This window comes from Hippoglossus hippoglossus, chromosome 7, assembly GCF_009819705.1.
Source record: "Hippoglossus hippoglossus isolate fHipHip1 chromosome 7, fHipHip1.pri, whole genome shotgun sequence".
Taxonomy (NCBI): Eukaryota; Metazoa; Chordata; class Actinopteri; order Pleuronectiformes; family Pleuronectidae; genus Hippoglossus; species Hippoglossus hippoglossus.
In genome coordinates this window covers 13,646,139-13,670,915 of record NC_047157.1, presented here as the reverse complement: position 1 = coordinate 13,670,915, position 24,777 = coordinate 13,646,139, and the positions used below count along the sequence as shown (strand labels likewise).

The window sequence follows — 24,777 nt, the reverse complement described above, 5'->3', positions numbered from 1 at the left end:
TGTGTATAGGGACACAACGATGGCACATACTCACTAAGGACAGGCTTCATTGTTTTCTTGCTCTGAAATCATATATTCTGTGTCCCTGCCTCTGTCTCTTCATTCATGCCTGGCTGGACTCCCTCCCCTCCTCATCTCCCACTTCCCCCTTTTGTTAAACCAAAACCATCTGTGAGCAGCACAGCGGCGGGCAGTCAAAGCCATGTCTTACAGAAACCACTGATTTCAGGGCAAATTAACTGCAACTTCTCCTACACAGAGCACCCTTTGATTTGACTTATTCTCCAGGCTTTAGATAAATGGGAGGGAATTCCAGTGGGATGCCGTAATGCTGCAGCTCTGTGAAAGACGGCCCTCCTCACCACCCGTTAATCTTTTTTAAGGGGGAGGAATGATGCAGCTTCTCTGCAAGGCAGCCCAGCTCCATATGCCCCGAGATGTCTGTTATTTTGATTTGAGCCAGACACCAGGGTGCTGGAAACAGGAAATGGCACCAAGATGTTTTCAGAGCCTTTGCCCTCTCAGCTCACTAGGGGGGGGGAGGGGGGGGGGTATTCATGGCGGGAGGGAGGCAAACAGGTTGATGCCCATCCAGATCTCTGCAGTGTCTGTCTCCTACACCTCAGCTGCAGCAGTCGAGGCAGAACTGACATATTCAGCTGGTGTTTACGGGTGGAGTAGCCCGAGTCTGGTGTCTTGCAGCAAAGTCAGCAGGCATTGACAGCAACCAGATACCTGCTGCTGTATATGTCACCTCCAGTAAATTAACACCCCAAGAGCTTCTAATTAGGGCCACGTCTGCTACTTCTATGGTATCAAACAGTTGTTTTTTTGTATAATAAATCCTGTCTTTTTTCTCACAGGGGGAAATGCAACATTTCCCATTTCTCCGACATTTTTGCTGCCAGGGAGTTCAAAGCCCGCATCGACTCCTTTTTCTATATCCTCGGATATAACCCAGAGACCAGGTGAGGAGCTTTCTGTCACTTCCACTCACACAGAAAGGTACTGTGGAGGAGACTAATCCTCCCCCATGACAGATATCCTGAATAAACTCTGCACAGCACTGAATGTAATTAAATTAGGGCTGCAACTGATTATTTTTATTACCAATTAATCTGGCAGATATTTACTGAATTAATCTGTACATTATTTTAGAAAAAGAAAAAAAAATCTTCATCACAATTTAATGATTTTCAAAGGGAATTGTTTTATCTGACCATCATAAATATTTTAGAGATTATGGCTTGACAGTATACTGATATATTACACATGTTGAGACAAGATGTTATTGATTATGTAGTATCACAATAATAACCATATAATACCTCCCAAATTAGACAAAATATTGTTTAGTGGCACAGACGAGCACAGAATTAAAATCCCACCATTGCTTTTCACGATGTCACCCAGCTGTTGCAAAACTCTATTGAAATTAATGGAACATTTTTCAGCACACGTGATGGATAAAAAAGTAATTTTTCACCAAGCTTGAGCTCTATGCTTTGTTTGGCACAGTAGTGGGACTAATATTGTCTGTTCATTACAGCCGACTATGTTATCAATGCACAAAGACTTGTCCTATGATGTGGTTTAATTGCGAGGGAATGAGCTCAGGAAAACGCCCCCATGGCTTGGTAATTGCTTGTAGCGTATGTTGATATTTCTCAAATTGCACGTCAACTTTTTAATTACAGATCTTTTTGCGTTAAGATTAAGACTTGAAAGGAAAATCTGCGAGGAGCTCAGCGGCTGTGTTTGAAATCATTAGTTTGATCAGGATGAAAAAGCCTTTTTCATCGAATATTTTGACACATCTCGGTTGGAAGAGTACAGCTGTGAATAATGAAATTACTGACATTCATTTAGCTGCTTTAGTTTCTTGATCCTTGTATTGTGGATGCTGACTCACTGTCGAGGATTAATTACTGCAGGGACACATCCATCAGTAATGTTTTTAGTAGTACTCATTGCTTTCTATGCTATGACATTTCAAAATGTCTTCTGGGAAAAATACACATTCTCTCATACTAATAATTATTTACTACATTTGTCTCATGCCCAGTGTTATCACTGTACATTTTCTAAAAATTAAGAATATCACTATTATTATTACTGTTACTAACATCGTTCTTCTCATGAAGAATAATTACAACAATTAGTTACATGATAAGTTCAGTGACTGTTCAATTTTAGCTTGATTGTGTGTGTTCTTTCATGTACTTCAATAATATTTTGTAGTCGACATTGACTTTCATGCTGATGTACTTTAAACTTGACTTTTGATTTTGAAGTAGACTTTTTGTTAACAATCTTTGTTCTACTTGGTCAGCTTGGCAGCATTATGAAATGGTTGAATAGCTTTCGCAGTAAGTGTGATGGACTGTGGCTCAGGAGGTATAGAGGGTTGTCCACTAACCAGGTCTGTGGTTGGATCCCTGGCTTTATGAATGAGTCGTGGAAAAAGTGCAGGATAAAGGCAAGCGACTTGTACTGTAAAGCGCACCTGGTGGTTGATAAGACTGGAAAATATATATATATATATATCCCATTTATTCCACTTACTTTGTTGACCTGGCTAATTCCTGTGTTGTAACAGATGGGATATGCCAGTAAATTTTCTTTTCAATGCAAAATTACAGTATTTACATACTTTAGTGGGATTATGTAGGGGTTGAATAGCTGTAACATATTTGTTCATTCACAGCTGTATTTAAATATGCAAACAGTTAAACTTTGTATTACATGTATAACTTACCTTTGTGTCATGTAGGGCCCCTCATTGACCCAAATCTAAACAAATGAAGAATTTATTTGGACAAATTTGTGAGGCACGTTAGCATGACGAGCTGCTGGATTAATTTCTGTGTTCAATGAAAAGTAGTTATTATCCACACTGGTTGTGTTTGGAGAGGTTCACGTGTTGCAGTGACAGATGTCCTTGTTATTGGTCCTGAGGGTTGCCGGTTGGGAACCCCCTCCTTCAGGGGCCCTGCACACACTCAGTCTTCCGCTCCCTCCCTCCTCTGATCGCTTGGTATTCAGTGCGGGGTGTCTGCAGCCTTGCAATTTCACTCTTGTTTATTATGGCGCAGACATACGAGAAGATATGAATTCCGTATCCTGCATGCGTGTCTGTCTGTCTGCCTCCCTCCCTCCCTCACTGTGTGTGTATATGTGTGTGTGTGTGTGTGTGTGTGTGTGTGAGTGTGAGTGAGAGGTCGCAGCACATGCTCAGTAGTGTCTGTGGAGCAGCTCTCGGAGCTCGCGTCGCTGTACGTGCAGGCTGAGGTCACAGCACAAGCTCAGTGAATACCTCTCTGGAGCGAATGCGTGCTTCTCCATTTTGAGCACCTAGAAATAGGTGGGAGAGGGGAGATAAACCCAACGAGCATTGTTACACACACAGTGTCAGCACCGCACCGTAGGGCTCGATGTCAGAAATGGACGATCTGTTCAGTCCCAGGAGGTAGGTGTGCCATCATATTCTCCTGCTTTCTTCTGCCATTATTAATCGCTGCGTGCGTCTTGGCTCGTCTTCTTTTCGCCAGCCCTCGGTCCCCGCTGTCTGACACGAGTGTGCGTTGTCTGCGAACTGTCTGCGTCGCTGTCATTGTTGTGAGCCGATTGTGTTAGTGTGGGGCGAGCGTGCACGTTCTGTCGGGGCTGTCACCGCAGATCGCATACCGTTACGCGTTGTGCGCCGCCATACATGCAAAACCCCGTCGCATCGCTCCTCTATCAAGACGCTGCCATCACAGCCCCCGGTGCATGCACCGTGTTTCCCGTGCACAGTGTTGTTAAACGTGCAGCCAGCGTGGTTATGAGACGGCGGTGAGACCCGGAGAGGCTGCCCCCTGGCTCCATTTTGCAGCTCGTGTTTACAGTCGGGATGACATGGCGCATGCTACCGGAGCTGCAGCACAAAGCTCCGCCGGCTCGTGGCTATGCCGCCAGCTGTGGCGGTGCGCACGCCGCTTGTTGTGGTTCTTATATACCACAAAGTTGGGTCTGTTTTTGCTGCGCTGCAATTATGTCAGTGTGCCACGGACTCGCTCTGTGATTGGTTGAAATTGATGTAGGGGGTGTGGTTATCCTTGATTGCAGACACACACTCTCTCTCACACACAAAGTTGACCAGACTGTCACGTTGTTGTTTGGGTTTAATAAGTAAGCCTTTAATTACTTGACAAGATTGTGTGCTGAGTCAGGTCTGAAGGTGTGTGTGTGTGTGTGTGTGTGTGTGTGTGTGTGTGTGTGTGTGTGTGTGTGTGTGTGTGTGTGTGTGTGTGTGTGTGTGTGTGTGTGTGTGTGTGTGTGTGTGTGTGTGTGTGTGTGTGTGTGTGTGTGTGTGTCAAGTTGGCATGTTTCACATAGTTAATTGTGTGAGGCTTATTTGAGGAAAAAGAAACATTACTTGGCACAGTATTACAACTAACACTTGTAACAACAGAGATAATGCTTATATTATGCCTCTGTAATCTCTATTAATACTCTGCATATTGAAATACAAACTTTTCTTTGTTTTTACAATTTTAATCTACACAAAAAATACTAATGATACTACTTATAACACTACTACTAATAGTCAAAATAGGTGTTTTGCTAGTTGTGTCTATTATTAACAATGGCCTAATTCTCACATAGTTCAGTATGTTTTCATTGTGTTGTTTCATTTCAAATATGCCTGCAGTCTATGGGAACTCCTGAGGGCCTCTTGCCATGGTACATCTGTATTCTGCCTCCTCTCTCAGCGTACCGTCTGAAGGTCTGCTTTCAGGATTTGCCTGAATAAAACACGGCTGTCCCACACGCTGTTCTTATTCTGGTGCACAGGTTCTCATTTGTCATCCTTACAGCCTCCTGCCAAACACACCGAGGACCCGGCCAACTGCATACTGTCAGGAACACATTTGTAGAACTTTCTCTCAGTAGGAACAGGCTCACTAAGTATTATAAATACATAAACCTTCTCTGTAATAGGAGACTACATGCAGGCATTCAAAAAACACACACGCACGTATATATATATAGTATAGACATTCTCAGCTCTAATAAATCCAATGAAAGTGGTTTACAAGTTATTTCCACACCACTCACTTGTAAAACCAATTTTCAACAGATTCGTCCAAATAGTGGGACAAGAAACGTAGGTTAAATAAGGACTGAAATGTTATGAAATCCTTACAGAACCTTTAAATTTTAATCTGAAGTGCTGATGACGTAGGGAAACTTACATATTGGATTTTTATCAGCAGGGTTTATTGCCCTGGGTTCTCATCGACTGCCAGATTCTGATTGCTGTACATTTAGTTTGTCTTATCTGCTGAGAATGTTTGTAATAAAATCAAACGAAGTATTTCAACATGTTCTGGAGCAGCAGACTCTGCTGGCAGGCCCCGGGGTCAGTCACTGCAGCTGAGACTCAGTTTTTTTGGCCTGTGCTGATGTTGTCTGTGCCAGTGCTTCTGTCAGCCATAGTTCATAACGATATGGATCACCCCTCTAATCACTCTCCCCTGTCTGAGCGTAGGTGGAGGAGGAGGTCCGCTAAGAAAGAGGGAAAGGGGGGGATTGCAGTCAAATATGTAGCCATCTTAGAGCTTTGTGGTTGGAGGGCTGTAAAGAGACCAGAGGGCTGTGGCCTCTTCGGTTTCCGCCAGGTCTGCATGATGGAGTGCGAGCTTCTCTGGGTGCAAATCACGCTGACAGATTCTGGGCCGCCCCGCGCTCGGCTGTATGAAAATTGGCGCTGTTACCTAGGTAACGGAGGGGAAGGCTTTTCAAAAGGAACATCTTGTCATTTTCTTTAATCCACTGCAGCTGGAGATTCGGAACACTATTATTAAATTGCAGTTGCTATGGCTACCAACATTTGCACCAGCAGCCGTTTCAGAGGCTCCTGCCTTGCATATCCACAGCCAGCTCCCTCCTGCTCCTCCCGCACCTCCTCCTTTTAGGGGATTCTGTTTTATTGCTGTATCCGCAATATCAGGCCTGCAAATGTGCTCGGCTCAGCTCGCTGTGCTCAAGCAGTGGCTCAGGAATATTCTCCTGAAATCTTTATTTGCTTTTCTGATTAAAACCCAATGTATTTTGCTCACATGTTACAAAGTAGAAAGTACAGCCCTTGCCTCCTCTGAATGAACATTATCTTGTCCTAGTCATGATTTGTTCGTTTATTGTAATTTTTTTCTCTTTTCTTCGTCCTCAGAAGTGACTTTGTAGTTAGTTGTTAGCTGTTGTTGAGCTGATTCAACAGGCACTGTGCAGTCTGTGACACTGTGAAAAGCAGTAAGTAGATATTCTGTTTCAATCTGCTCTTTGTCTATTCTCAGGCGGCTAAACAGCACGCAAGGAGAAATCCGAGTGGGACCCAGTCACCAAGTAAGTCACTGTGCGACACATGAGTCACTCAGCAGCTGACATGAGAGTCGACTTGACAGAAACCTTTTTTCCCCCACGTGAACCACAGTACAACCTCCACAATTGTCACGGCTGTATGGATTTCATTATCACGCAATTAGCTGAAATTTGATAACTGTTCCCTTAACATATAGATGGCATTTTAATCATGATGCCACTTATCATTTAAGATGATAAAATCCAAACAAGATGTGTACTGACTTATTTGTGTCATTATTCAGCTTTACCACAATTTCTACAATAACATATTTTCTAATAATACAAAGGTATTCTTTTGCTGAAATGCTGTTTCAACAACACAATTAAAATATTTAAAGTGCAATGCATACAAAATGTTTTATCTGTAAATGTATGCAACGGCAATTTATTCATTTAGTAATGCCATTTTGGAAGATGACACTTTTTTTTTAAACCACTGTTGTAATTAAGGTTCCTCAACATGTGGCAAATTTACATAGACGTTTGCATGATACTGTTCACCAGTGTTTGCACTAAGGTTTCTTGTCAGTCAGTCATCAGAGTGCAGTCTTGTGTTGTGCTAAGATATTTGATCACTGTTACTGTAACTTGTCCCCATTCCCCACTGACAACACTCAGCCACAGTGAGAAGTTGATGACATCTAGGTGAAAGCTGACATTTTCTTCAAGCTCACATGCTATTTGTAGTGTGACACCATATGTTCTTCTCTTCCTTTCCCCCGTCCTAATTAGGCTAAGCTTCCAGAGCTACAGCCTTTCCCCTCCCCTGGTGGCCACGCTGTAACTGAGAATGAGGAGCTGGTCTGGATGCCAGGGGTCAATGACTGTGACCTTCTCATGTACCTCAGAGCCGCAAGGTGAGCCCGGAGGAACATAGAAATTCAGATTTATCAGACAGGGAAAGGTCTAACATGGTAGGAAGCTATCACCAGTTAGGTTAAAGATAGCAGGGAGAGTTTGGGGGTTAAATCTTTATTCATCCATCTGTCAGTGCACTGTTATCTGAGTAGTGTGTGAATTCAGACCTTAAAGAAAATGAAGATATCAAAGTCTCATCAGTGATAGTAATAACTAGCATTCTCATTATAGTTAAATCGATACAACCGCCCCCATCAGCTTGGTTTTGTACCCGTGATTCATCAAACCAAACTTCTCTGATCTCTTGCAGCAGTATTTGTATTTATATTAAGTATTTTTTTACTATTTATATTTAAGTGTGGTGTCATGAAATTAAATCATCAATCAATGCTCCTGGAGATGTTGCAGTGAAAGTAATATGTGTTAACAGGTTTCAGTGCGATGTTGTGTTTGGGGGGGGATTCGATATAATTAATCACAACCTGTCGCTGCGACAGACGGTGTTATATAAATTCTACTGCAGCCTGTTTTCATATTTGTTTTCATGCTTACCAGTATTACACTGACTTATACAGTGCTGTATTCTTGTGGATTATAACACACACATAACACTTAATGTGAAAGCCTTATGATATGTTGGAAGCGTAACTTCCTGTTGGAACAAGTGTGCAGCAGATTCCAGGGTGTGATAAGAGAGGTGATTTCAAGCAAAAAAAAAACTGATTTTGTTTAGCACAGGCTGCATCAGCCCCTAGCTTAAATTCTCCGCTCCTCCCTCCATGCTTAGGCAGCCACTATCAAATATTGGTAATCAGTTGTATTGTTTGTCTGCTGGATGGTCCATTCCCCCAAAATTATTAACTCAGATATATTGTAAGACCTAGAAAAGCAGTTAAGTCAGTTGTCAAATACTTACACTACCGTTCAAAAGTTTGGGGTCACCCAGACAATTTCGTGTTTTCCATGAAAACTCACACTTTTATTTATCAAATGAGTTGCAAAATGAATAGAAAATATAGTCAAGACATTGACAAGGTTAGAAATAATGATTTTTATTTGAAATATTAATTTTGTTCTTCAAACTTTGCTTTCGTCAAAGAATGCTCCATTTGCAGCAATTACAGCATTGCAGACCTTTGGCATTCTAGCTGTTAATTTGTTGAGGTAATCTGTAGAAATTTCACCCCACGCTTCCTGAAGCACCTCCCACAAGTTGGATTGGCTTGATGGGCACTTCTTGCGTACCATACGGTCAAGCTGCTCCCACAACAGCTCAATGGGGTTGAGATCTGGTGACTGTGCTGGCCACTCCATTACAGACAGCATACCAGCTGCCTGCTTCTTCCCTAAATAGTTCTTGCATAATTTGGAGGTGTGCTTTGGGTCATTGTCCTGTTGTAGGAGGAAATTGGCTCCAATCAAGCGCTGTCCACAGGGTATGGCATGGCGTAGCAAAATGGAGTGATAGCCTTCCTTATTTAAAATCCCTTTTACCTTGTACAAATCTCCCACTTTACCAGCACCAAAGCAGCCCCAGACCATCACATTACCTCCACCATGCTTGACAGATGGCGTCAGGCACTCTTCCAGCATCTTTTCACCTGTTCTGCGTCTCACAAATGTTCTTCTGTGTGATCCAAACACCTCAAACTTTGATTCGTCTGTCCATAACACTTTTTTCCAATCTTCCTCTGTCCAATGTCTGTGTTCTTTTGCCCATATCAATCTTTTCTTTTTATTGGCCAGTCTCAGATATGGCTTTTTCTTTGCCACTCTGCCTAGAAGGCCAGCATCCCGGAGTCGCCTCTTCACTGTAGACGTTGACACTGGCGTTTTGCGGGTACCATTTAAAGAAGCTGCCAGTTGAGGACCTGTGAGGCGTCTATTTCTCAAACTAGAGACTCTCATATACTTGTCTTCTTGCTGAGTTGTGCACCGGGGCCTCCCACTTCTCTTTCTACTCTGGTTAGAGCCCGTTTGTGCTGTTCTCTGAAGGGAGTAGTACACACCGTTGTAGGAAATTTTCAGTTTCTTCGCAATTTCTTGCATGGAATAGCCTTCATTTCTAAGAACAAGAATAGACTGGCGAGTTTCACATGAAAGTTCTCTTTTTCTGGCCATTTTGAGAGTATAATCGAACCCACAAATGCGATGCTCCAGATACTCAACTAGCTCAAAGGAAGGCCAGTTTTATAGCTTCTCTCACCAGCAAAACAGTTTTCAGCTGTGCTAACATAATTGCACAAGGGTTTTCAAGGGTTTTCTAATCATCCATTAGTCTTCTAAGGCGATTAGCAAACACAATGTACCGTTAGAACACTGGAGTGATAGTTGCTGGAAATGGGCCTCTATACACCTATGTAGATATTTCATTAAAAACCAGACGTTTCCACCTAGAATAGTCATTTACCACATTAACAATGTATAGAGTGTATTTCTGATTAATTTAATGTTATCTTCATTGAAAAAAACAGTGCTTTTCTTTGAAAAATAAGGAAATTTCTAAGTGACCCCAAACTTTTGAACGGTAGTGTACCTATTAATTTTCTAACTGTTAAACTAATGTAGCTCCTCTGCTCCATTCATATTCAAGCCAGCAAGGTTATACGCTTAACTGGCTTTCCTTGAAACCTGTGTTATCGTTTATAGTGAGAATTTTGTGCCATTTTGTTGCAACTTTTGTTATAGATTTAAGAAGTTATTTGAGTAGCCATGCAGCAGGTGAGAACTGCCTGTTGTCGTTTCTACTGAGCCTGTGAAACATGATTAAAAAAATAATGCTCCTACAAGTATATTAAAGTGAGTGAAGTCATATCGTTACAGCTCTGTGCAGTAGGACGATGGAAAAACATCTTAACATTTCAAGTAATGCTCTATCGTTTATCTGATGGTGTCATAAAACACTCCTCACTGTAATATTTTTCATCATTTGGATGACGCTTTGCATTTTTCCACGCGGTTCAATTTAAGGCAAGTAATATTTATCGTGGCAACACAAACAAGCATGGGGTGAGAATGAACATGCCACAGATCAGTCCCCACAACACCACTAACTTCTTTTACCACCTACGCTTGAAGGCCAAACTGTTGAGAGAATCTACGATTGAGTGCGAACGGAGTGCCAGAGGCTTTTTCCCTCGGAACACACATGAAGATGGAAGTAGATAATAACCGCCTTTGCAAAGGCTTCGCCCCAATTTTTACAGTCGAGAAGAAGTTGTTTTGTGAGTTGGTGTTAATGTTCGCCCCAGGGACCATGATGCCAAGCAGAAATGTAATGCAATAAGAAATCAGATTTACTATACGGTCATTTTCTGTAAAGTATTTATTCATTGAATTTATAGAGAATATGCTATACCAGGATTTTTATGTGTGAAATGGGAAATGAACTGTATAGATTGTAGTTATATTACACAGCCTTACACTGAATCAAGGTACCGTTGGCCTTTTTTAATGTTGATTTCATCTGCCTTGTGTTCACAGGAGCATGGCTGCCTTTGCAGGGATGTGTGACGGAGGCTCGACAGAAGACGGGTGTCTAGCAGCCTCTCGAGATGACACTACATTAAACGCACTTAACACTGTGAGTAGCCATGCTGCAAGTCTATCCCTAGGAATCAAATGTGAGCAACAGTAACACGTATCCATTTTCAGTCTAAACATGTTGCAGGTATTTTACTCTAAGCTTTGCTGAGATGCAGATGTGCAGTGCTGGGCTATGAAAAGGCCCCTGAGCCAGCAGAGTAGCCCCCTGTGGTAAACCCGGTGGCAGAAGCTTTCAATACATTAGGCTTAATGAGAGATTTGTCCATCACATTGGCAATGAATGCTGAGGAATCAAGCTCAAAAAAGAGATTAGAATCATCATAAACAGGGCATTTATATTCCGACTCTATAAACTGGAAAATTAACATGGCGGGCAGGTCATTGTCTCTCGACCTTCCTCTCTATTTGCAATTCCGATGAGCAATGCTTGTTTATTCTCAGAGGAAGAGCTCCGGCGCTGCCTGTTTCACCCAATTGAATGTGACACAGGTTTTAAAGCTGCACAGCACTTGCCTTTGTAACTGTGCTCTTTATTTCCATGCTGGTTCTTAACATCTTTGCACAGCATTTCGTCTGATGCTCGGACACTCGCTGATATTTCTTGTAAAAGTCAAATCAGCTTGTTTTACTCATCAGCGCAAAAATAAAGTGTGTCAGTCTGGCTCTAAATGTCCCTCAAGCGTGACTGTGAAGATGTTTTGATATGTCCATAATTTTTAATTATCGGAATGGTGGGCTGATGTTACTTTGATTGTCCACAGCTTCATGAGAGCAGCTATGATGCAGGCAAGGCTCTCCAGCGCTTGGTGAAGAAGCCAGTACCCAAACTGATAGAGAAGTGCTGGTCTGATGATGAAGTGGTAAGAGAACTGTTCCATTCAGAATTATAGTGCTTAAATAATGATATTAATTTAAACGATATACTGTAAATTCGTTCTGTAGTATCCTGGTTTTTCTTGCACTGATACCTGCTGTCTGTCAGTGCTGGGTTTGTGTCTTTAGAGGGAGCTGTTGAGAGAGAGTTAAAACAGAGCTCTTGGCTGAGCCACATGAGACGTCAGTGAAAACTCGTCAGTTTCCAGCTCCTCCAAGGCTGAAGAGCAGCTGCATCCTGTTTACGACCCACAGAATAAATCTTTAGCGTGGAAGTCTGGAAAGGGGAAAAGATTGAGGGCTGGTAATGTTAGCCTCCATTTGAATTTAGATGTGAATTTCACCACAGCTGTTGAAGGGCTGGAATCAGAAAATGGCAGCCCCTCTGCCTGATCAAACAGGGAGGGTTGCAGTGGAATGAAAGTGGTGGATAAAACCGTGTCAAAACCACTGAGAGCTGCGGCTTTGGCCTTGATGCTTTATGACACACTGCGCTACACATTTGTATACCCACTCCCTTTAAAGATAACACCGCTGACTGATCTGACAGTCGATCTAAGAAAAACACAAGGCCCCACCGCTGAAAATGCTTTGGTTGTTTTTTCCTCCTCCCGGGTGAATCATCCTTTTTTCCACTTTGATATTGTTTTGTAATGCTGGGGCTCGGCGGTCTTTTCTCAAGCTTTTCGAATCCAGCAGGTCAGATCCAGTGGAAGTGAATGGGTGTATTTATCTTGTAATTGAACATGATGGGCACATTTGAATAAAGCCAGAGCCCACGGCAGCACCACAGCGAATCACAACAAATTAAGTCGGCCTTCCTCTTGTGGACGAGTTATGAGTTTGCCTTTATTTATGCACGCTTGCTGGCGCTAGGCTAAACTGCTGTGAGAGACGATCAGAGCAGGAGGAACAGGCTTGTCGATGAGAAGCTTTATTTCCACACTCCACCACAGCAGGTCTACCACAGAGCATGTGTCAAAGCAACAAAGCAGGGGCTTGACAGTAGCATCTGTAAATAACTTGTTTCAGACAATAAAGTGGTCACCTTTTTTACATTAACAATTTGCACCACAGTGTTCTGATCCTGATATGATCTTGAATTGTAATTGAAGTCAATTATGCAGGCTAGGGGGAAAAAACAGTATGACTGAAACCAGCTAATGATGCCACAATATAGTCAAAGCAATATCTCATTTATCTCTGTTGCACAAACTCTGTTTCCAAATTTCCTTAAAACCTACTTTGACATTTTTGTCTTGCATGTACATAAATACTGAGACATTTGTGTTAAGCTAATATTGGATGATATATTGGCATGGCTTATTTATCGGTCTAGCTCTGTAACACAGTTTAGCAAAATTACATATATATATATTGCATTCATAAATCATCAATTTAATTGAACATACGCTCTACTGTTATATTACATCATAATAAAAATGTGCTTGCCTCAAATTTCTATGACATCATCATATTATAATAATGCAACAAAAAGACAACTTACAATAATATTGGAATTTTTGCGCAGCTCTGTATCTTCTGTCCTTTTTAAGTTTGTAGCCTGCATCAAGATGACTTCATTCACACAGGAGCTGTCAGGCACTTCTGCACACGGTGTTTGACATGTTCTGTGCCAGCTGTGTGTTTGTGTCTATGAGTGGAAGCAGTCAGTTGACCGTCTGTGCTCCACCTGCCCCACAGTGTCTGCAGCATCTTGTCTCTGGCCAGAAAAGGACGCAGCTCCCAGTGATTTGATCGCAGCTTGTGCCTTTTCAGTTGTGCAGCCTTGAGGGATGGGTGTAAATGTAGCAACCAACCTTGACACATTCACAGAAACCAGCCCTGCTGCTCTTCATTTATTTATCACCCCTCACTCGGCCTCCCTCTCCCTCTCCATCTCGTGCCCTGCAGGACTAGCTTCATTATTCCTGCCTGCTCTTTTTTTCCCAGCCCACCCTTACTTTCTTTTTAGAGATGTGAATAAAAGTGACAGCGGGGGCCACTGACATGACACTGAAATCAGCCTGTCTACAGGGTCACTTGTCACCACTCCCTACCCCCTTTGACTTCTCCTGCACCCCCTTCTCCACCCCAACAGACACACATAAACACACACACAGACAGATAAGACGGTCACAATGATCATTTGTGAGCCATTTCATTACAGCGTTGCAGAGCAGTTGTTTTATTTTTATTTTCCTCTGAGAGACATACATTTATTTCACTGCAGAACAATTTGTGACAGGCAACCTCCTAACATTGTTTCACTGTGAGATCATTAGTGCAACTTTCAGAAATTGAAAATCCATCACGTTGATCTGAGCACCACTCAGAGTTTCATTCATCAGTGAGGTGATGGCTGTAGATTACACCAAAGAAAAATGCTTCACCAGAAACATTTTCAGTGCAGCCGAAGCTTCTTGTAGCTGTTGTGTAGTCACGGTTGAGAAGTGTTTGATTTAAACGCCAAGAAAAGAGAAAATGTGTTCTGTTATTATGGGTGTTTGAATCCATTTCAGATCAACAGACAGGGAGCAGTCCTAACTGAGAGAGGCTGTCTCCCTACACCACTTTGTGGGTGTTTCATCCGAAGCCAAATCAATGCTTACTGCCTGCACTGAATTCTCCTCCCATCCTTTTTGAAATAGTCTTGAAGGCAAAATTTAACTTACAAAGCACGAAACCACAATTTGCTGACAGGCTATCAAAAGTGGGAACAACTTCAGATATATCCTGTTACAGCTTGTTGCTAAATTAACAGGTTGGATGACTTAATCCTATATCTGGTCTTTGATGATGCTTTCTTAGCAAGAATGGAAGTTTTTTATTGAAATGCTTGGAGGTGCTTCACATAATAAAATAAAATTGTGTCTCAGACGCTGTAGAAGTAGAAGAATGATGATCAATTCTTAGCAGATTATAAGACTGCTTCAAAAACTACAGGCAATTGAATGTTCTGTAAGTACAGTAGGTTTACTCAGTTATTTATCTTTCAGTTTTAGTTGTGAAATCTATCATGTATACAGCTATCATTATAAATCTCATCATATTCTATTATGAATGCAAAAATAATTAGATTTTAATCGAAACAAATTTTATTTAGATGCATCATATATTAGTATTTTCCATAATGACACAAATGACATCTTGACATTGATTCTCTTGCACTCGCTCTTCCTTTAGCCTCGGTGAAGGTCCTAAAAAAATTCTTGCACTGGCAAACTTGATATAATGAAATTGTCTCTGCTCGAAGCTGCTGTCATTCCTGACTGTAGATAAGTGCTGCTAATAATGCATTGGCCAACAGGAGGTGCCATATAAACAATCAGCAGCAGCAGTCGTGCTGTGTGTCACCATGTCGGAGACAGAGAGGCCGATCTATGACTGCTGGGGAGCGGGAGGTCTATTCCTCAGCCAGCTGCACTGTGCCACGGCTTATCTCTGGCTGCGTCTTCAGCTGATGGATGACTGGAGCGAGCCGACGACAGCACTTTGATGGGAGGGGAGGGAGGACGATGGGGTATAGGAGAGAGTGCAGCGGCCCCCCAGTGGTAGAACACAAGCCTACAAACCCGAGCTACACTGCCCGAGCAAAAACACGACAGGCAGATGAAACGAAGCATGTCGCCCCGCATCCTCTGCTGCTGGCTGTCGATTTATTTAGAAGTTTAATGAGATGCTTGATTGAAGAGGTTGTTGTCTGCAGAGGGGGCTCTGTTTGCTGCTCTGAAGTTTCTGTGTCAACAGTGCATTTTATTACCATAATGGTAGTTTGCAAGCAGAGCTTTTTAGGGTTGTGTAGTAACTAAATAGCAGGCAGGATGGGCGTGCGCTGGAATTTCCTGTTACCTTTTGTGTCCATACAAAGCAAAGGAAGCAGATGATGTGACTTTGCTTTGCCAAAGGTTGTCAGAATACCCTCCTGTTTATATTTGGTTAAATATCAAATTACTTTTGGTCTGCTAAACTAAAGTAGTTATTACCACAGAAAATATTTTCTGACTTTTAAACATTTTAAAGGAGTTTGAAATGTAGGAACATCTTTCTACTTAAAAATCAGCATAATGTTTTTATATCTAAATAAATATTGAGCTACATCTATGATGTCAGTGCATAGAGGATGTGGCAAGTCTAGCATCTGTCTCCCCCTCTTTTCTTTAAGCATGTTGTGATTTCCTTTCTGCGTGCGGTGGCCAAACTTATCACGAGCGGATATTTCATAACAGACACAGCAGTGTTTTTTCCCTTTAGTTTTGGCTATCTGAACAGTTGTCCTCGGGCCTCTGGGTTTATACACAGCCGACTCGGAAAGGTCAGCTTTTAAGAACGAGTCAAGTACAACGACTCCATATTGAGTGAAAGCGGCTTTGTTTGCTGTTGGACGGTCTTGTGTCTGTGTTGTCATGGACTGACATTTAGCAGAATTATGTTCCATGCGTGAGCCTGCGCTCTGTTTGTCCTCGTGATACCATCTTTGTGCATATGTCTGCATTATCTTAACCAGTTTTACAACTCCCAACAATCGGCTCTCAAGCAGGAAGTGCGCACACACAACAAAGGTCTATTGAATCATTTTTTTCCCATTCTCCACCTCCCTTTATATGTCTCCACTCCAGCCTCACAATAGTGCACTGTTCGGCAGTGAGGGGAAACTTAGGGAGGGTGAAAAGCGCCAGCTCTCAACTCTGAGAGAGGAGCCTGTTGTTTCTGCACAGCGGATGGCCATTTGGTAGAGCTTCTGGCTCTCTCGGCCCCTCCTCCGTCGCTGAGTTGCCTAGCAACGGAGGGCTGGAGCAGGGGCAGAGCGATTCAGGGAGCAGATTGGCGGATGATTTATTAGCTGGGCTGGAGAGCAGTGAGCCCAGGCAGCTGAAATGGAGCCTTAAACTGGAGCCGACATGTAGAGAAGGGAGGAGGGAGCCAGCAAGAGAAAGAAAACAGAGGGGAGGAGGAGGAGGGGGATAGGAGAGGGCGAGCGAAGAGGGGGAGCATGCACACAGCTCCTCTGTGGACCTGGACTGACTGACGGAGTAAAAAGTGTAGTTTAGTAACATAATTATGACACCAAGGCTCCGCGGGCAGGTCTAATTGATTGTTGTCAAAGCAGGTCTCAACCTCAGATAAATATTTGTGCCTCCACTCAAACATTTTTAAAGCAAATATTTCACTCTGCTGTTTGCTTAGTTTTGTCCTGGCCTGTCAAACAACCATTGTGATGTTGATGGTCTGAATCTTTGCACTGACATTCCACCTGTTGTTTGTGGAAGTCTGACAGTCGTAATGGATAACTGCTCTTAACCCCACGAGCGGCTGTCGCATGTGTGGGAGCGCCTGTGGTGGAGACGGCTCCATCTACTGGCTAATCAACCGCCATACCTTCAGTCTGATTAATGCAAATTAGCTGCTGTCTCATAACAACTAAAAGAGAAAAAGGTATTTTTATTCAGCTTTTGACTTGGCCCTGCCATATTTGATCATCAAGCCTGGTCTAAATTAGACTTGTATACTTTGATCCTTTCAGTCAAACACTAAAACTCTCAAACATGAGACGATTGAGTTTGTTTGCATGAATTGAGAAACAGATATAGTCTTTCCACTCCTGTTGCTGGGATAGGCCTCTTCCCTCTTGCCTGTAATTTTTCTCCCCAGTAAGATTTGTGTTTTGCAGCTGGCTGTGTTAGTTCTGTAAATTTGGCCTTTGTTCCCCACCAAAGCTGGGTATGTAAACAATCTGCGGTTACATAATGTGCTGTACATAACGGCATGGAAAATAAAAGCCCGACACACGCAGACGCAGGCTCCATATCTGGTTTTCCTTCTCACTTGTCTCTATTCCACACAAACTGTATCGGGCTGCCTCCACTCTCATGCGGGCAGCTAGTAGCCCCGTGCCTCTGTCTGCAGGCTCACCTCCAGCTCTGAACGCATTTAAAGGACCGCTGTCATGTCCTCGTAGGGGGAAATAGACGCACACGGCTTTGGTGTACTGTTAATAATAAGCAGTGACTTCAGGTTTGTCCCTGTGTGGGGACAGAGACATGAAGCCTGCTCGTGCAGTGCTACGGGATCGAGGGCCGGCTGAAATGAACCGTGTGCCCGACACCAACATGGCGCTCAGGACTCCACTCCAGGTTTTCCAGGCTGCCGAGAACCAGAGGCTCTCTTGCAGAAAGATCACATGTAAAGCCTTCCCCTTTGTAGTGGAAGAGCAGAGAGTGACAAGCTATTTCTTGCTTGTAAAAAACATACGGATAAGAAAAAGCAATGTACCGTCGGAGACATTGTGGATTTGCCCCTAATTTTACCTTCGCCCAGCGGTAGAGGTTCGCGCCGCGCTCCCCGAGGACTTTTCCCTGCTTTTTCGCTGGAGTTACTTGGTGGAAACGCTCGGCTGAGACCACTGAGGGACGGGGCTCGCCTCTGGAACCAGAAAGTAAATCTGTTGGTTGTCTGCTTCGCTGGTTATGAATGTTTCCAGCCTCCGCTTTTTTATGGCTCGCAGCCTGTGGCTCTTAAAGGAGAAGAAATCTATTTAGGTGGTACAGCTTTTTGGTATTAATTTCATTTTGGTGTTGTTTTCGTGCTTGTCGAGGTGAGGTGGCGTGTTTTCCGATTCAGTTTTCATGTCAGATTTAATCCGCTGTTAGGAAGTTGCGATTTCTTTCATCGTGCTGTTCATTTACTTTTTCCTCTGGTCAGGAAAGATTTGTCAGTTTTCCATTTTGACGTGTTTTCCTTGCTTTTAAAATGTCCATAATACGCAGCAGCTATGGAAAGTTTCCACCACACTCAATAAGTAATTATCTTGTTATTACACTCTCAGGTTCAGGTTTGAACTTTGATGATTCATGTTCTACTGTTTATCTTTTTTTACAGTAGATTTTATGCGTCTGTATTATTATTGTTTGTGTCCAAATGAAAAGACGAGTGTAATCTCAGCCTCTCTCCCCACCTCACTTGTCATTTCCTCTGGTTTTTGCTCTGACATAGCAGTATGTCTGCTCCGGACTTTAAACAGCTACAGTGGTTTCTAGATACACATAAAACCTCTGCAACCACAGACAAGTGAAAAGAAAACAATGTTTTCTTGTGGCGTTGTTATCCAGTAACTTCAAGGGGGAGCAGTTTCGCTGACTTCACAGATACTAACAGGTCTTTTTTTTCTCTCTCTCTCTTCCCTCTGTGAAAAATTGCAGAAGCGCTTCATTAAAGGATTGAGACAGTTCGGCAAAAACTTCTTCAGGATCCGGAAAGAGCTGCTGCCCAACAAAGAAACGGTAAGAGGAATTGTGTGTGTGTCATTTGTTTCGTAGTGCTGAAAGATATAAAAAAAAATTAAAAAGAGTGATAAATAACTGTACGATCCGACAGTTATAGTGTGATATTTTGAGCACAGCTGGGTTTTAACTAGAGGCCTTATTGATAAGAAGTGTGTGCATCCTGCCAACAACTGTGCTGCTGGATTATCAGCTCTCTCTTCTGGCTGCCTGGAAAAAAATAAATAAAACACAATACACCTGAGGAAAAAGAAAAGGCTAAATGCACTTTACAGGCAGCCACTGAAACTTAACAAGTGGCACTCTGAACATTAATTAGCACCCTCTGTTCGCAAACAAGTTGTGCAGATGTGATGTGAGCCACCGTGTTTACAGCACATCTCCAGTCTGAAGAGCTGCCTGTTTTTGTCTCCTGTTTATGCTCGAGTGTTATAGTAGCACTTGAGATTTAGTATTTTTTTTTGTTTTTACCTTTTCAATCTGAAGTGCAGCATAATTGCTTCTTTCAGAATAAAAAAAAAACAGGTTACAGTTTAAGAATAAACATGGAGGCCGGCGCAGAAAAGTAAATTATAATAAGTATCTGATGGTGTCAAATTTAGGTTGGAGCAAAGAGATAGGTGCTGAAATCACAGCACTTATAATTTCAGACAAGGACCTGTCGATAATTTTTGATCATATAAATTCACATAGTTTGAGTCAAAGTAAATAATATGCAGAATTGTTTGCTAACATCACTGATCATCCTTTAACAGCTTCAGAAAATATGAATAACGTAATATTAATACATACAGATTTGTTTTGCAGTTTGAATCTTGCTGGAAGAATAATTCTGTTGTTAACATTTATAACACAGATTATTGTGGCTGTAACAGTATTAAAAACACAATTAGTATTTCTGGTTGTTGTTGCTGCATTATACTTGTTTTCTTTGTCGGTTTAAGCTTTGTCAGTCACGACAAAGCTTTTGATTTATGGCCGATAAAGTGATTTAATATCTTGTCAGGGTTTGAGGAACTCCTGTAATTGTGTTATTTTATGTACACGAACTGAGGGATGTTCCTCTTGTCAGTTTCCCTCCTCTGTGTGCGAGCGTGATTGTGCGCATGCGTCACCGTGTTAATCATCAACTGTGTGACCTGTTTCATGGTACAAATGGGTCAAATCCAGGCCGAACAATGATTAACCTTATTAAATTTAATGTAGTAAAGCAAATCACAGCCAACACATACACTTTGCATTGTTCTACTTTAAGCTGACATTCAGTATTTTACTATCTTAGTCTCATATTTCTGCACAGGATAGACACTTCAGAGGAATTTTTTCCATTGACATATAGGGAACATGCTGTGCATGTACATGTTGCTTTAAAGTCCTCCACACCTTTGACTTAGCTGTTTGTTAATATTATCAGATATGCATTTTTATTCGTAAAGCAGTGCCGACCTGGCTGTTTGTGTGAAGCTGCTCCTGCTGGAAGTGTGCCGACACAGACATGAAAAGAAAATCAAAGGTGTTTGTCATGCTTCTCACCCGCTTCATTTCCTCGTCTGCTGTGAGCTGAGGATATGTCAGCCCTGTTTCTCAAACACCCCGAACATATCATGCAATATTTTCACTCCAGAGCTCTTCAGTGTCACCTCCTTTGTGCTACATTTTTTATTCCTCTAAACCAATCTCAGCCTCTTGAATAAGAGATTAAAGTGTGTGAATACAGTTTCCTCACAGAGGTTTCTTCAATTATTTTTACTGGTTTTGAAATATATGACTAGTCCGGTTGATTGGCTATAAAGCAGGTATTAATGCAATTCAACCTGAAGAGGGAGCCTACTTGGCAGGAGAGGTAATAGACCTCCTCCAGGATCTCGGCCTGCTACCACCACAGAGTAGAGAAAGATTAATTTTCCCCCCGCAAATGGAAAATAAACTGCCCTTTAAACACGTGAAAAGAGGAGAAAATGAAGAGCACGCGGAGGGTAAAAGAGACTGTAGGAGAAGAGGTAAGATGAGGCGTTAGCTCAATATAGAAACTGAAAAGCCTGGCTTGTCACACGGGGAAAAAAAACTCAGCTTATGATTGAACTCTCTTTTTTAATTTTTTTTGCTTTAAGGCTTATTTGTGCAAGTGCTTGTCAATACCCAGAGAAAGCTCAATTTATTTTCTACCTGCTCATTCTTAAATCCTGTCTCTGAAATATGAGCACAACAAAACCGCAAGATATTTTAGTTTTGGGAAATGAGATTTTCCTAGTATTCCCAGTCACAGACGCATATTTCTGTTGCTCCGCCGCCCGGCCATCGGAAAAGGAGCATGCTGTGGAAATGCAGGTGTTCCTGCCCTGAGTCCCTTGCCGGACCACTGTTATTGGGCCATTGTGCAGAGCTTAAAGCCTTTGGGCTGATATCCAGAAGTCCAGTACAATGTGTCTGCCCATCTCTGTTCCTCCCACTAGCCTCCATTAGCTGCGCTGCCCCAGAAGCGCCAGCGAGGCTCGAACAGCCAGTGCCAAGGGTAAGCACCCAGTGCTGTGTAAACACACCAGGCCTGACTAACACTCAGGAATGCTTTATATAAAGTCACATAAAGGCCCAGAAGGGGGAAGTGGGTGTGTCGTCTGACCGTCTGCAACTGGCTTTGCTGCCACCATTTCCTCCACTCCAGAGAGGACGTCATGGAACACAAGCTCACTGCTCCCAGTGTTTTAACAGCTAAATATGCTGAAATGGCAGATCACAGATAACTCAGCGCCTGATATTTTTTCTGGAGAGGTTTTCTTAAAGATGTGGTTTTACAGGATATCAGCACACAGTATATGATGAGGTGATTTGTATCGGCTCTGTTTGCTGTACAGCTCAACAGGGAAAATGACGGCTGAAAATTAGATCAAATTCGAATGCTTTAGTTTGGGCTTATTTCCTCACAGGAGAGAACACAGGCAATTTCATTTATGGGAGGTACAGCAGTTAACTTGTGAATTAAAAGTTGTTAATGTGCAATTAGGCAGATATTATCAAAACTGAAAGTTAACTGTTTGGGGGACAAGGCTATTTTCAGTGAGGAAAAAGTTCCTCTTTAAAGTAAAATGTATCACTAGATCGTATTCAGCACAGCTTGTGTCATTGTGTCCTATGAGGAAGATTATAAATTGCATGAAAATGCCTCACAGTACAACTCAGAGGAACTGTAATCTAATAACCTGAACGTAGCAATGTCAAACTAAACAAGTACAGAACAAAATATTAAGAGAGAATATGTTTAAGTTCACTCTTCCCTTGAGGCTCAATTTCTACATCCTGTTTTTTATTCTCATGACCAATCGGCTTTTCTCCACTTTTAAATGTAAAAGCACACATATAATAGCACAAAATTACCGCTGACTTATTATTGACTTAAATGATTGGAAAAGATTTTGACATAAAAATGAAAAGACACAAGGTTCTTTATATTTTAGCATTCCAGTCTGCTTGCACTTGTAAACTTGCATAGATGAAAAGAGATTAGAATGAAACACTATATTGATGCATAGAGACATTTTTATGCATTATTTAGTTTGTGTCAACATCGCAAAAGTCAAACAAGTGTCCTCAGAGAGCAAACCACAGCACAAGTAGCAAAAACAATTTGAAAAATAGATTCTTAATAATACTTTTCTTGATTTAGCAGCCTTTTATGCATTGTATTGTAGTATTGTTTTATTATTATAAGGTTTAACTGTGTTAGGTGACAGTACAAGGCTTTTTATAATTTTCAGAGCATTTATTGACCTGAGCTAGATGTCTGATATTTAAAACGACGCTTTGTTTGTGTCGGCGTTCAGATCAACCAGAAGATGATGTGCTGAACGTTCCTTCCATCAGCAACTTTTTTCTCTGAGAAAACAGAGCACTCCCCCCCCCCACCACCCCCACCCCCACAGGCCCTGTCATTTGCAGGATGGCCAACAGGAGAACAGTGTTCTCAACACAACCTCACAGCAGATGTTTGCCCCAGTACAATCTGTACAAACGTCAAGTTGAATTCATTGCCATGTCCTGAGCTCAGCAGCCAGAACCTTGGGGATGAGTGTAATTATAAATACTTTGGTTCAAACACTAATTAAACCAGCTACAGGGGCCTGGTCCAGTTGGCAACAGCTGTCAGTGGTGTGACAGAACAGCTTCCGTGTGTGGTAAATGATATAACGTGTTTTGGAAGTAAAATCGCTGTTGGCTGATGGCGACCCAACCAGCGCGTATCGATGTTCTTTTAGCAGACCACAGGCAATTTAGCACGGCCCCAGTGTAGGCCAAAAATATTTTTCTAAGCTCAGTAGATGAAGCCCAGAGAACCCAAGCTCCATCAATTGAGTTGTTTGGTAGGCTTCTTGTTGTGGTTTTTGGGGACTAGCTTATCAGCAGAACGCGCTGGATCGACCGTCCAGCAAAGAGGCACTGTTGCCATCCAATCTGCTTTCACTGACGAAAGCGCTTACAGCAGTAAAACATAAGTGCTGATTCTTCAGGATGTGCATCCCTGACCTGTGAAAGCAGAGCTTATTCAGTCATTCTACAGCAGAAAGGCTCCGCGCAGCAGGGAATGGCTTGTCTATTTAACCCGCCTTTCACGTTCACCATGCCCCACCAGCCAAGGTACTCTGACTATTCAGTTGCCATCATCTGCCGCTGGGCTTAAGGGTGTCACTGTGTTGCCAGGTCTATTTTTGAGTCCACTACATGCATGTGGCTGATTCCTTGAATTTTTAACCTCTGGATTTAATTTCACAAACCCTCCTCGACAAATCAGCTTCTGCAATAGTAATAACACAATCTAAAAAGCTACATCAGATTTATTTAGAAACTACAATTCAGGGGAAAAAATTGGGAAAATATTTCATGAAGCTGAATTAAAGATGGCACCACATTTATTTAGCTTTAAATGTATTTATACAAATTTTGAAAAATATTTTTTATTTCACCTTGTATTCTACTGGTAACTCAGGTTGCAGGGGAGTTCATCTATCTATTTAACTAGACACTTGATTAATGTGTAGTCAATATTTTTGTTAATTAGGATTTTCTTCATAAAATACAAAACTAGCTTCTTGCATCAAACTAACCTGCTGTGTATTTTACATGATGTGTTAAAGCATCATTTGTATCTTTTAGATATTTTAGATTCTTTAGTAAGAGCACTGTTACAGGATTTAAGGTAAATAAACGTGACCCTTTTCACTCCACAATTTGTTAAATGGCTCTGAAGGCATTACAAGTATGCTTCTGACCCGCGTAACCACATAAACATTTACAACGTTCCCTCCTACAGTTACAGTCAGGATGAGAAAGACAGAAAAGTCAAGCACCACTCACTGAAACAATACACTATACAACCTGTCACGGGCAATGAAGAATACCAAGTCCAGGGGTCGAGCACATACATAATTAAACCCCAGTTGGATTTAGCTCAGTGAAACACATTCCCCCTTCACCTCACTGAAATGAGTCAGGAAGCAATCCTCCCTCCTCCGGCTGCAGACTGTGGAAGAAGCAGGAGGAGTACAGGTTCATGCTGCACTAATGGATGTTTACACAACTCACTATCAGCCACCAGAGCCCAGAAATCACATGCTTCCTCCGCTCTCTGCTCCCCGGCTGTGACTAAACCGCCCTTATGTTTTTAGCAGAAATTTTTATTTGTCAAGAGATTTTTTTAGGGAAGGTTCATGGTCGGATTCGAGGTTGATTGTCCATTGTTATCCTCTGCTAGCTCTTTATTTCTCCCTCTCGGCTGTCCTCCACACTCAACCCTCCCTCTCTCCCTCCCCCTCCTCTGCTCTCC

At 42.2% G+C, this 24,777-nt stretch overlaps 1 protein-coding gene across 7 annotated transcripts in view; it reads left to right on the top strand.

Moving 5' to 3' along the window:
* The window catches only part of rerea (arginine-glutamic acid dipeptide (RE) repeats a), a 126,218-nt gene that overhangs the window by 87,903 nt on the left and 13,538 nt on the right, over positions 1 to 24,777 (top strand). For 3 of the 7 annotated variants that reach the window (XM_034589618.1, XM_034589619.1, XM_034589617.1), the window contains 6 exons: positions 864 to 968; positions 6,339 to 6,387; positions 7,138 to 7,262; positions 10,747 to 10,846; positions 11,571 to 11,669; positions 18,882 to 18,962. In XM_034589618.1, coding sequence (XP_034445509.1) covers positions 864 to 968; positions 6,339 to 6,387; positions 7,138 to 7,262; positions 10,747 to 10,846; positions 11,571 to 11,669; positions 18,882 to 18,962 — 559 coding nt within the window. Of the gene's footprint in view, positions 1 to 863; positions 969 to 3,247; positions 3,470 to 4,681; positions 4,726 to 6,338; positions 6,388 to 7,137; positions 7,263 to 10,746; positions 10,847 to 11,570; positions 11,670 to 17,492; positions 18,222 to 18,881; positions 18,963 to 24,777 lie in introns of those variants that run through there. The other 4 variants (XM_034589620.1, XM_034589621.1, XM_034589624.1 and 1 more) reach the window with 4 other exon arrangements.